The sequence below is a fragment of the Vombatus ursinus genome, unplaced genomic scaffold, assembly GCF_900497805.2.
Source record: "Vombatus ursinus unplaced genomic scaffold, bare-nosed wombat genome assembly UNPS02011112.1, whole genome shotgun sequence".
Lineage (NCBI taxonomy): Eukaryota > Metazoa > Chordata > Mammalia > Diprotodontia > Vombatidae > Vombatus > Vombatus ursinus.
The window spans coordinates 1-13862 of NW_020950890.1; the positions used below are offsets into that span (position 1 = coordinate 1).

At 33.1% G+C, this 13862-nt stretch overlaps 1 protein-coding gene across 1 annotated transcript; it reads left to right on the plus strand.

Annotated features, from left to right (window-relative positions):
* Positions 1-358: 358 nt before the first annotated feature.
* On the plus strand, positions 359-12800 carry LOC114038460 (glutaminase kidney isoform, mitochondrial-like; the record flags this gene model as incomplete). Its single annotated transcript, XM_027855718.1, has 4 exons — positions 359-438; positions 4742-4905; positions 9998-10056; positions 12624-12800. Coding segments are annotated over 4 exons (315 nt in total), but the record flags the coding sequence as incomplete, so codon positions are not given.
* Positions 12801-13862: the final 1062 nt, after the last annotated feature.

The following is a 13862-nucleotide window of genomic DNA, read 5'->3' on the forward strand; positions in this document are numbered from 1 at the left end:
CACCTTGGAGAAGGGTTTTTGTTTTTTGTTTTTTGGTTTTTTTTTTTGAGGCAGTTGGGGTTAAGTGACTTGCCCAGAGTCACGCAGTTAAGTGAGTGTTATGTGTTTGAGGCTGGATTTGAACTCAGGTCTTCCTGACTTCAGGGCCAGTGTTCTATCCACTGTGCCACCTAGCTGCCTCCCAAGAAAGGTATTTTCAAAATCACCTGTTATGGTTTACAACCTGGGAGAGAGAGTGTCTCTACTAAAAGAAAAGGTGTTCATTGTTGCAGAGTATGCATATTATTTGCCTGCATTATAACTTTACATTCCTGGGTCTTAACTAAGCTTCTCATTCCTTGTCGATGTATTGGTTTAGGTTGCTGATTACATCCCTCAACTGGCCAAGTTCAGTCCAGATTTGTGGGGAGTGTCAGTGTGTACAGTGGATGGACAGAGGTGAGTTCATTTTTAAATAAATCATTTCTTTGTAAATGTCTAAAAATATTTTGAAAGTTTATAATTTTTTGCAATATTTGTTATTTGGATGGTGAAATGATGGCTTCTGAAAATCTTACTTCAGCATAGCTTTTGATATAGGATACCTTAAAAGTATGTGGGTGTTCAATTGCAAAAAAGGAAAAGTGCTTTCTGACTGAATTTCTCAAAAGTGTGGTTACCAGTATATGTGCATTTGGACACTGAAAATGAAATCTTTAATCCTGATAATTTTGTTACAAGTAACTTTTCCTTCTGATTCAGAAGCAAAAAAGTAGTCCTGTTTCTTTACAAGATATTTGCATAAATATAGCTTGGGGCTGGCTATATGTTTTAATTTGTTGTTAGAAAGTAAATCTTATATGTTTGAATACATGTGTGTATATATATGCATTCTGATCATTCTAATTTTATGTTTGTATTTGTGGAGTAAAACCAATATTTTATGTAGTCATTATTTTTATACATGTAAAAAATTGTTCCTTGAACAATTGAAATGTTTTCATTTTCTCTGAAAGCTTCTTAAAAAAACTAATTACATAGGTTATTAAATTAGAAGTATTCTTTCTATCATTGGCTGTTGAGAAAACATGAAAGTAATCTCAGTGATATGTAGTTCATTTTTTAAAAACTAAGTTTTCAAAACTAAATTTTGTGTGACTTAATGGCATAATATGTAGATAAAAAAACCTTTTAAATGCTAGAATAATGAACTAGGTTTCTGCTTCATGAAAAGTAAAATCTTTTGGATATCTCAAATTTCTTTAGTAAAAAACTTAATCTCAAACAGTAAACATACCTTATGTTGGCTTGTATGTATCTTTTTTTTTTTTTAAACCACATATTTTAGAACACCCACCTACACATACATATGTATATATACTCAGACTTTGTTGAGGGTGTCTGATAGAATTTGATGAATCCCTATTCATACTATAAATCATAATATTGGAGAAACTAATGCTTTCATTGGGTATATGTAATGAAAGATTTATTCACTACCAGCCAAACTGAGGATTTCATACATTTTGAGGAAACTTCCTCTGGGAATTCAGGTAATTAAAATCAAGGTCTTGGTATCTGGAGGTTCCTTGTATTCAACTTCGGTGTGAACCTAACAAAATAGGATTTTATTTTAAAAATATGACACCATTGCTTTCATGGAAAAAAAGTACCATTTTTCTAATAGTTCATTCATTGACTAGCAGTCATTTTTTAGTCTCCTAGTTGGTCTTCTTGGATACTGAGCTTAACAGTATTATGTATCTGAATAAGCTTTAGTGAATCAGGGAACACACAGAGAGAATTGTGTTTTCTGCATTGATTTTCTTATTTCAGTAGTTTAGAGCCAAATGTCAGTATAACATTCTACTTACAAATCAATTTCTAGTATTAACCATTGACCTGTACCTTTTTTTTTTCTTTTGCGGGAAGTTTTTTTTTTTTTTTTTTGTGATGTAGAACTTAGAGGACTTTTTAAAAGTTTAGGAGTGGATCTAATAAAATATATAGTGATTTAAAATTCACACAGCAAATCTTGGATAATTTTCCCTCTTGGTGACTGCTTCTCTAGGGATACTTCCAGGAAATCCTCAACCATGCTTCACTTAACCTTCTCTTCTATGATTTCCTGCTTTCTGAACTCATTGCTGAAGTGTTCAACATGCGCTCCTCTCTGCCCTCATCGAGCACCCTTCCCCCCCCCCAATTTCTAGAACCATGAACCCTATGTTGTAACAATTCTATCATTGTTCCTAAATGGAGTATGTCAGTCTACTCTTTCTCCTGGGGCCTCACTCACCATCCCCATAATCTAACAGTCCAGGCCCTTCCCTGGACACAACTTCCTATTGTGTGTTTGTGTTGTTTCTTCCATTAGAAAGTAAGCTCCTTGAGGTCAGTACCTCAAATACACACACACACACACACACACACACACACATACACACATATATATATGTATGTATGTATGTGTGTTCTCTCCCCTAATAGAAGACAAACTTCTTTAGGGTAAGGACTATTTCATTTTTGTCTTTGTATCACTAACGTGGAGTATGGGACCTGTTACATAGATGTTTCATAAATGCTTATTGAGTGAGATTGAAGCAAGAAGCTTCTGAATAGGTTACAAGTCTTTGCTCTCTTTCATTTTTCAATCATGAGCCCTATTCTCCAACAGTTTTTTTTATCATCCTCTCCTGTACCCACCTTCGTATTGAAAGTCTCTATGATATGTTTAGACTTGGTTTGTATGATCTTGTTGAGTTCTTTCTAGGACTTCACTTCTCTTCATTCCCTACAACAGAAGTTGGCACAGAAGTCACAATTATCTACATGGTGGTCTTTTTGTTTATAACATTTGAACACTGCAAATATCTCTTGAAATTATGTTTCTTTGTTGGCTTTGTGCATAGAATGAAATCTACTCTGCCTAGACATGAATTGGCATAGCCATTGTGGAATGCAATTTTAAATCAGTGTAAATTAAATGGCTAAAATGTCCAGACCCTTTGATCCCAAGATTCTGCTGCTAAGCATATACTAAAAGGAGGTCATTGATAAAGATTCCCCATATACACCAGAATATTTATAGCAGCACTTTTTGTGATAACGAAGAACTGGAAACAAAATATATGTACACAGTTATAGAATGGATAAACAAATTGTGGTACATTCATGAGATCTAATATTAATGTGCTTGAAGATATAGCAGATATGATAAATACAGAGAAGTAATGAACTATTGGCATGAGCTGATGAAAAGTGAAGTAAACAGAGTCAAGAAAACAATATACACACTTGACAACAACAACGTAAATATAAAGACAAACCACCGCAAAACAATTGAAAATGAATATTGCAAAGCTGCAAAGAGCAAATATGAGGGGGCAGCTAGGTGGCACAGTGGATAGAGCACCGGCCCTGAAGTCAGGAAGACCCGGGTTCAAATCCGGCCCCAGACCAAATACTTGACACTTACAAGCTGTGTGACCCTGGGCAAGTCACTTAACTCCAATTGCCTAAAAATTAAAAAAAAAAAAAGAATAATTATGAGAAGATTCTTCTCTCCTTCCCCCCTCTCCACCCCACCTTTTCAGAGATGGTACATCCGTGCATATGAAGCATTGGTTATGTTATCAGAATTTTTGAGATATTTATCATTTTTTCTTGATTTTTTTCCCCTCATTTTCAAAAAAGAAAATTGTCATGGAATGATTTTCAGGGAAACGAGTAGGGGAAAAGATACATGGGAAAATTTAGATTGTGTAAAAACAAAACAATAATTATTTGTTTTTTAAAACTGTGAGGTACTATGCAAATGCCTGTTCTTTTTATTTCATATTTTTGGGACTTTGTGTTTATTATTTTTTTCAAAATTAATAATTGAACTTTGGAACAAAATTAAACACTCATAGTATACTTTTTTGTCATAGTTAAAAACTGCTCTTGGTAAAATGACCAGAATTTTTTTACTCTGGGAACTCTTCTCCATTTCATATACCTTCTAGTTTCACAGCATAAACCCCACTCCTACTATTTCCCATGTAAAATGCATGAAGGTAGGTATAGCCAGTCTTGTGTCCTTAATGCAAACTCTAAAGTCATCTGATACTATTTCCTTTCATTGAGTTGGAAAAGGAATAGGTAGATAAAGTTGGAAGTTGTAGTTAAGGAGATAGTTGCTCTTAAGAAAGATTTCTCAGGGGCAGTTAGGTGGCGCAGTGGATAGAGTACCGACCCTGAAGTCAGGAGGACCAGAGTTCAAATCCAGCATCAGACCAAACATGACTTATTAGCTGTGTGACCCTGGCCAAGTCACTTAAGCCCAATTGCCTAAAAAAAATAATAATAATAAGTAAATAAAAATAACAAATAAAAAAAAAGACTTCTCAGAGCTTTATAATTCTTGAGCAGTTGTTTAGTCTTTGCTTCTTTATTCCTCTTCACCTAGGTCATGGTAGTTGATCTAGTTAAGTACTTAAAAAAAAAAGTCTGCCCAAAGGCAAAGTTATTGACTCTTGCTCTATTATATATGATCCAGTTGTGAATCATGGTTCCCTTTCTTGAGTAAATAAGATTTTGCCTATATGGATTGCTTCTGAAAATGAACTTGTTTTTTATAGTTATTCTTTGAGATTCATAATTGTTATAAAAGGAAAATGTGATCTTTTAAATCAAGATTAATATATAAAAATGTAGCAGTTACGCTATTGCATCTTTATTGGTTGCTATTAATTACTTTTTTTATCTGCTTTAACAAAAGGCATTCTATTGGAGATACCAAAGTTCCCTTTTGTCTTCAGTCCTGTGTAAAGCCCTTGAAATATGCCATTGCTGTAAATGACCTTGGAACAGAATACGTGCATCGATATGTTGGAAAAGAGCCTAGTGGATTAAGATTCAATAAACTTTTCCTGAATGAAGACGGTAAGAATCAGAAAACAAAAGATGAGAAATTTCATTTTCCTGCATAATTCCAAATAGTTATTACCTGTCTTTTTAAGGAAGAGTTCAAAGCTATTACACCTTAAAGACATTTGAAGTAATGAGGATAGATTGAAACATTGACTCTTTAAAATAGTAAAAAATGAGCTTTTCTTCATATTGAGTTTGTAAACCATGAAAACCTCCCATTTTTAGTCAGATGTTTTGCTGTCCAGCCATACCTTCCCTAGCTTATACTTGCTCTTACACTTAAAATATCAAACTTCACATGTACAAAGTGAGAGGGGGTTATGAGATACCAGTTCATCTGGGAAATACCTGTTTTTTTGTTGGTCAGCTGTAAGTTGACTATAACTCAACAGCGTATTTAGGGCAATCAAGAAAGCTTTTGCAATCCTAGGTTGCATTAGGAGACATAAAGTATTCAGGCTAGAGGAATAACTGTTCTCACTGTGTTCTGCCCTGTCAGATTTTGTGATTTTTGTGTTTAGTTCTAGATACCACAATGTAGGAATGACATTGATAAACTGAGGAGTGTTTAGTGGAGGGCAACATGGATGGCACAAGGCCTTGAGATCATGCCATAGGAGGATTTGTTGAAAGAAAGGGACTTTTGATAGCCTGGAGGACAAGTTTAATGCAAAAATAATAATTGTTTTGAGTGTTTATTTGAAGGGCTATTACATGAAAAATTTAATAGTCTTCTTGTACTTCTTGGTTTCACAAAGCATAACTAGAAGAAATGCGTAGAAATTCCCTGAGTGGTTAATTTAGACTTTATAGGAAAACCTTTGTAACAGTTAGAGCTATCCCAAAGTGAGAGGAACAATTTCTAGAGAACTTCAAGTAAAGCCTAGATGACTTTGTCTGGTAGAATATAGAGGGTACCAATTGGATGTCTTCTGAGGTTTCTTCCAGTTCTGAAATTTGAGAATTTATACCCAGTGTATTTGTTAAGAGTACTTAAAAGTGTCTGCCAAATTTCTTTTCTAAATTGAAACAAAAACAGCCTAAGTGAACACAATATTTAGGGAGGTTTGAGGATAAAAAATTAGCATTTTCATATTTATTTTTAAAATATCACCTTGCATTTTTCTCTTCTGTAGCATTTAATTTTTGAAAATTTTTGATGCATTTAGTTCACAGAATTTAGCTTACTTTGCTGACTTCCAAAAGAAAAAGATCAGGAGAGATGGATTTCTATAATGTATTGAATGTAAAAAAGACCCTTAAAAAGTACAGAGATTGCTTACTGTCCATCCATTTTATAGAGTCTTTTGTGATTGCAATTTTTGTTGAGATGAGTGATATAATAATAATTTATTAACTTAAGCGGCTTAAATTTCATGTAGAAATCAGTGTTTGTATTAATGGAGTATTATGAAACAAATTAGGAATGAAAATTATTTTTCTACAATGCCAGAGTAGAATGATTTTCACTGTATAGGGCAGCTAGTGGTGTAGTGATTATTGATGGTTTTATCTGGAGTCAGGAGGATCTGAGTTTGAATATTCTACTTTTATGACTGGGCAAATCAGCTAACATCAATCTCTTAGTCTGTTTCCTTATTTGTAAAATGAGGGAAATAGTAGCACCTATCTCATAGAATTGTTATGAGAATAAAATAAGAAGTTTTTAAAGTGCTTTGCAAACCTTAAACCTGAAAGCACTATATAAATGCTAGGTATTATCATTATCACTACGGTGCTAGGGAATACATTGTCTTTTATTTCTGAATTACATAAGTATTTTCATGCCTTTGACTCAGAACTTTTTTTTCTGCAGTGCTGCTCAATATTTGAATAATAGGAAATAGCAATACTTTGAAGGTCATCTCATCCTTAAAATGAGGAATTAATGTAATAATTATTGTAGTTGATATTAATATAGTGCATTATGGCTTGCAAACATCTTTGTGAACCTCATTTTATTTCATTAATACAACCCCATGAGGAAAGTATCTCACCTTTTTATGTTTATTTTATAAATGAGGCCCAAGGGAGCATATGGCTTACCCAGGGATTAGAATTAATAAATCTTATAGATGATATTTGAACCTAGAAATTCTTGTGAGTTGCCTCTCAATGGAGAAGACACTGAATTACCGGGGGTGGGGTGAGGAATGTAATATTGTAGGACATTAATGATAATCTCTAGAAGAGATGAATCCATTATTGAGAGGTAATGCAGTTCTATAGAAAACATGCTGAATTTGGACTCAGAGAACTTGGGTTTGAATCCTGCCTCAGTGTGACTTTGGGCAAATCACTCTCTCAGCCTCAGTTTCCTTACTGTAAGATGAAGAGGTTGGACTAGTTGTCCCTCAACTTTAAAATGGGGATAATTAAACACTTACTTTCCAGAAATGTTGTGAGTATTAAATGCGATAATATTTACAAAGCACTCAGAACAGTACCTGGCACATAGTAAGTAGGTGCTTAATAAATACTTGTTCCTTACCCCTTTCACCTTCCCTCTAAGGTCCATTCCAATTCTAAATCTATGATTCTTTGAACAGTGTTAATCTCATGGGAGGCGTATGATTTTAGAAATTAAGTTTTTATCAGGTAAAATACTTCATATTTTATCAGCTATCATCCCTACCTGTAAAAAGAACTTTTTGCTAATCACAATTATGACAGTAGCTTTTAAAAATTCTCAGTCAATATTGATATACCAGAACTAATTGTTAAGCCAAAGTATCCAATAACAGAAATTTATTACACAATTTTAATGATTATTTGCTTTGCTTTGCGTACCTTGACTTCCTTTAATTATCCATTTGAACTGTTCTAGTCCTGGGATTTTGAGGGTAGTAGTTCAAGGATTCTTGGAGATGTTCTGAGGGCAAGTCTAGAGTCACCCCACCCCCTTGTGTCCATATACTGATTCTACAGTTTTCTTTATATACTCAGAAGTTTGTGTAGAATTGTAATAATTGCAATATTTTGCATAAATATTGAGGAGAGAAGAAGAGAGAAGTTTAGTGACTTGCACAGAGTCACAGCTGATATGCGCTAGAAGTAGGACCTAAAGCAAAGGCTTCTGACTCCAAAGCCGGCTCTACTACACCGGGCTGATGCTACGTATGATAGTACATGTAAATGACATCTTTCATTAAGAATTAGTACTAAGTATAAATAGATGTTTAAAAAGATATTATAGTACATCATAGCATTTTGACAAATTTGTAAGTAATTGAAAACCTACTTTGTTTTGTTAACATTGTATAAGGAATGGTAGGATTTATTTGGGAAGGAAAAAACAATCTTTATTAATGAGTTCACAGAACTGCCAACACAACATACTGGCATCTGTGTCTAGACTTGTGTTTTTTTTTGCAGGCTGGCAGCTCCCCTGTAACTTTTTTATTTTAAAGAGTTGCCTCAAGGCTCTTGAGGCCTGGTAGACAGCCTCCTGAAATGTCAGTCCAGACACATTTTGCCTCGTTTGTTGGCCAGCTGCACAATGGAGATGAGATTATTTCCCCCTGAAGTGGGATTAGGAATATTCTTGAGAAACACCAAGCCCGTTAGTGAGTGGGGAAAAACTGATATTTCAGACCTAATTAGGAGCCCAGGGGTGCTTCCACTTGAGATTTTAAAGCCTGTGGTATTGATTTTGTTTTCACTGTAGTAAACTATCTGGAGGAGTTGAAATTTCAATGAAATAATGCGCTACTTCATAGGGAAAAAAATGAAAAGTTGCCTCGGTTGACAAGTGAATTGCCCCATGGTTGCACATTTGGTATGTGTCAAGACAGGACTCAAACCTGAATCTTTCTGACCCAAAGCTAGTCTTTTATCTATTGTCATGCCAGTTGACCATCAGGGGAGTTTTATTTCTGGGTCTCACATACCAGTTTGGGTCCATGCGTACTCTGTTTGTGTCTCAAGCAATTGGTCAGTTGATATTACAATGGAATTTGGAGGGGTTGAGATGTATCATGGTAATACTCCAAAGAGTACTGATATTGGAGGCGGAAGATTTCGGTTTGAATACCACACTTCCAAACCTTAACAGTTATGTGACACCCTAGGTAAGTCAGGTAAGCTCCCTGAGCTTCAGGTTCCTTATTTATAAAATGGAGATCATAATATTCATGTTTCTTCAGCATGGCTGTTAACAAAGTACTTTGTAAACCTTAAAGTACAATATAAATGTGAGTTACTTTTCAAAGGAACAGAGTAGGTAACAGTGTCAAATGAGGACTAATAGAGTTTAAGGGAAATACTAATTGGTTATCTTTCCGTGAATATGTATATCTAGGAGCTAACATTGAAGGGGAAGTCATCCTGATTTGTCCCTGTTCAAAAGGTAAATGAGGAATCTTAGCAGTGTAGATATTGCTTGCGTTTAGATCAACCTGGCTGACTTTAGGCTAAGGTTTGAGTGCTTCATAGGATCATGTAATTGTCATCTCTTTCAAACCTTACATTTTTACAGATTGAGGAAACTGAGGTTCATAGAGATTAAATTACCCTGATAGTAAGTAGGAAATGGCAGAGCTGAGATTTCAACCAGATCCTCTGACTCCATATCCATATTTATATGATATTGTATTTGCAGTTCCCTGTTAATATTTTCCTTCCTGTGATTAGTGTTTTCATACTCAGACACTTACTAATTGTGTGACCCTGGGCAGGTCGCTTAACTCTATTTACTTCAGTTCCTCATCTGTAAAGTGAGCTGGAGAAGGAAATGGGAAACTACTCTAGTATCTTTGCCAAGAAAACCCCAAATGGGTCATGACTTGGACGTAACTGAACAACAACAACATTAAGTATCAGTGTGAGGTAGTAGAAGGACTACTAGACCTAAGTTTCTAATGTATAAAATGCAGGTGTCCTCAAAGAAGTTTGTCTGTTAGGTTGGAACTTCAGGTGACTGAGAGGGTCAAAAATCTTATATTCTAAGAATTTCTGAAATATCAACTTGATTTATTCAGATCTATGTACATTTAAAGAACACCAAAATATACTATCCTGGAAAGTATATGCATATATGCCTTAAAGATTTGTCCTTATGCTATTAGTCATTTTAGTTAATACTATTGTTTTTATAATTTCACAGATAAGCCTCATAATCCTATGGTGAATGCTGGAGCAATTGTTGTAACTTCGTTAATAAAGGTAAAATGTTGACGTTTCTTTTTCCTTCTTTATTTGTTCTCATTATTTTCAGTGATTATAGTTTATTAAAAAAGAATCCTTCATTGTTTACCATAGCTGTAAAATCAAATAGTCTGTAATTTTTGCTTTGACATTTAAAAAGTAAGTATTTAGGAGTGTTAGAGTTTTCTGTTAAAATATAAACAATACACAAATGTCAATAGGAAAATTTTTAAAGGAACCTTCTATAAAAACAGTAGTTTCCTCTTGGTTCCTTCAGAATATAATAGTAAGAGACCTAAGTTGAAATATTTTTTCCTTTAATGTTCTGACGTGTACTTTCTCTTCCATTTGGATTTTATATAGAAGGAGCAGCTTTGGATAGGGTTAAAGTTCTTTACTGTGATGTTTTGTCGTTAGTTTATATGTGACAAATAGTCTATCCGTTCCATTAATGCCAAAGTGCATCTATTTAGTAGGGTTCTCAATCTTCTCAGACTTGTAAGCTGAAATTAAAATTGTGATTGAATGTATTTCATTTGTTTCACTTTTCCATAGCTAATAGTAACAGTGCATATTCTAATTATGAACATATATTTTTTAAGCTTTAAATATAAAAAATTAAATTTTTTGAGGCATGATTTGTATAAGTACTTGTAAGCCACATCATTATTTTGGTAAAATTATTTAAAATTGATTTTCATTTATAATTGTGTATAAGTTGTTGTTTGAATTTCCATCTGTACCAAGCTACTGTCATTTAACTTTGGAACATTTTGGTCAGCACATCTGTTTGTACATCTGAAGTTAGAAATAAGTCATACCGCATTGCTATGAATGGGGTATAGAATCATTTTGCTTTGTTTACATGAAAAAATGTTTTAATATGAGTCATGCCCTACAACTTATAAAAAACCAGTTTAGTCATTTTTAGATTACCACTAGAATTATGCCCTGCTCTTCCATTTTTAATGGACTCTGCTCAGGAGGGAAAAGAACCTTTGTAAGAGATTTAGCTTTATCATACTATTCTTAATTATCATACTAAAAAAAAATGTTCATGTGACTACTCACAACTGTTAAATGATATTTTGTGTGACATAAAAATCACCTTCATGATAAAAGTCTTTAATATTTTAAATACCTGTCCAAAATGAGATTTGATCAAAAGTTGTACTAATGGTCTCTTAAAATGAGAACTATTAACCCAAGTTAGAGGTTAGAAAATTTATCATGCTAAATGATACCTTTAAGGCTTGATGACAGAACCATTAGAGACACTAACATAGTAACTTAGGGTAGAGTTTATGCATGTGATTGTTAAAAGACTTTAATTGCCAAATTACTTTTATTTAATGATTTTTGGGTTTTCTTTTACTGCTTCGAAGCCTTGCATGTAGAAATTGCATGTTTGATTATCATATTACACTATCATTTCATTACTTTTTTTTTTAGCGACACTGGACTAAGTCTGGAATCAACTAAACTATTTTTAATATGAATACTTAAAACATAAAGTAGAAATAATTACAGTTTAAAGTCTTGTAGTATAAAAAAGCCTTAATTCTACAAAGAAATTTGCTTAGCAGTTTTAAGTAGAAAATGCACCTAAAAATAAGGATTTGGACTATGATTTTTATATTCAAAGCAACTTTCTATTATGTTTTACTTAATTAGAAGTATATTACAGCAGAATAGTTAATTTGGAGGGTTATTTTAGAGAAAAATTCTTAACCTTAAAATAACTTTTTATGTTAAAATTGTGACCTAAGAATTCAGTAATATTTTCATGGTGCCTGTTTGATGAAGAATTCAAAGCTTTTACAGAAAATCTTAGCATATTATACCTGTGGGATGATCTGTTGTATAATTTCAGACTCTGTTATTTTTAAGTTGAAGTCAGAGTCATAAAACTGGAAAAACTTTTGAGGTTTTCTAAGGTCTTTTCTAATATTAAAATCCTATAATTTTAGTTGGAATCTCTCAATGTATGAGGAAACCAACGCCATCCAAATTTAAGTGCATTTAAATAGGGACCTAGTTTCTTAGGGGACAGACCTGGGCCAAGGACTGGGTCTCCTATGTTCACATTTTGCTGCATAATTATGTTTATTTTTTCTTGAAGATGAACAGCTTTGACCTAACTACCTCAATTTATATGAATATAATTTATAAAGTCGTGAATGGTCAAGGGCACCATTTCAGTGGAATTAAAAAGTATGTGGACAAATTGCTTAGGGAATTGTAATTTATTCAAATATGATAATCAGGCCCATTAATCATGATAAATGTGCTTTTTAAGGTTAATTTTTCTATGTATATAGTTTATAAGAGAATCATTTTGACACAGAATGCTTCAGTATTTTGCTGTTAGCATGACTTATGAACTAGCTCATTTTTCCACTCTTTTAGATAATATATTAAAAGAAAAGTTAAAACCTTAATTTGTGATGTCTTCTTAATTTCAGAATTTCTTATAGTGCTCTTTGCTCCATATTCCCTTATGTTACTTCAAAAATTTAAAGGTGGAGTCTTACGTATGACTCTTTAGATTACACTTTTGTAGTATTGATATTTTTTCCTTGTAGGATTGGTGGTGATCTCAGGAAATGGGGGAAGAGGCAAAGGAATTGTTCAAAAGGATTAGCAGATTGTGGAAAGAGGAGAATTTGGACAGAAGGAACCTGTTGCATATATACTTAACTACTAAGCTTATAGGAAAACTCCAATTTTTAAAAATTTAAAACAAAGCTTACATAGGTAAATACCTTTTTAAAAACAAATGTAATCTTGCACTTAAAATTCACATCATTAAGTTTTTAAAGGTGTTACAATTACTTTTCTTTTCTTGGGGGGGGTAACCATTGGTCACTATGGGCATTATCACACTTGAATGCAATCTATTTCATTTGATCTCACATGTTTTTGCCTGGTTTTAAGTGATTTGGAAAAGCAAGAGAGTTTGAAAGAAGATACTCCCATATTTGTGACAAAATTAACATTTTAAAGATATACTCATTTCCTTTTCAGTAGTAGGAAATATTTATGTCCTAGTTTGAATTTACAAGTGTAACTGTAGAAATAACTTAGTGGGGAAAGGGGCAACGGTTATCAAAGAAATTTGGAACATAGTTGTCAACTTCTCCTGCTTTTCCTGTTAAAAGTTAAAAGGGAGTTACCTAGTCTTGTTATGTCACTTTCTACTCCAGTAGTCTCAAGATTTTATTTTTATTATTTCTGATGTTTACTTATTTAAATGCTGATTTAGCTTTTTTAAAAAACAAGATACTTTCAAATTAAAAAAAAAAACATTGGAGTTTTCCTTAATTTAAAAAGACATACATACATACATATACATATATATACATATACATACATACACACACACATATATATATGTGTGTGTATATATATATAATTACAGCTTATTTTGCAGGTGCCCTTAAGCATATCACAAAAATTGAATTAGAAGTTTTGTCATGCTAGCAGTATCCTTTTAGGCTTGCTTGCGTTATCTAGTTTTAAGGTCATTTGTGGCTCCACAGCATAATTGTAAATACATTGGACTTGGTGAAGAAAGAATTATTTAGTCTGTTTCATTTTGTGCTCCTTGATATTAGTAGTTATAGATCAGGTAACAGAATTTATCAAAAAATCATTTTTCTCTTATTTTTTTCATTTCATTAGAGATAATCAGCAATAACAATGGACATATGACTTGTAATTTTCTTATTTTTGATTGTAATAGCTACTTTAACTTTCCCAGTAATCTTTGGTTTCGAGGCATTCTCAACAAGAGAGCTAAATTGATAATATGGGTATTTTAT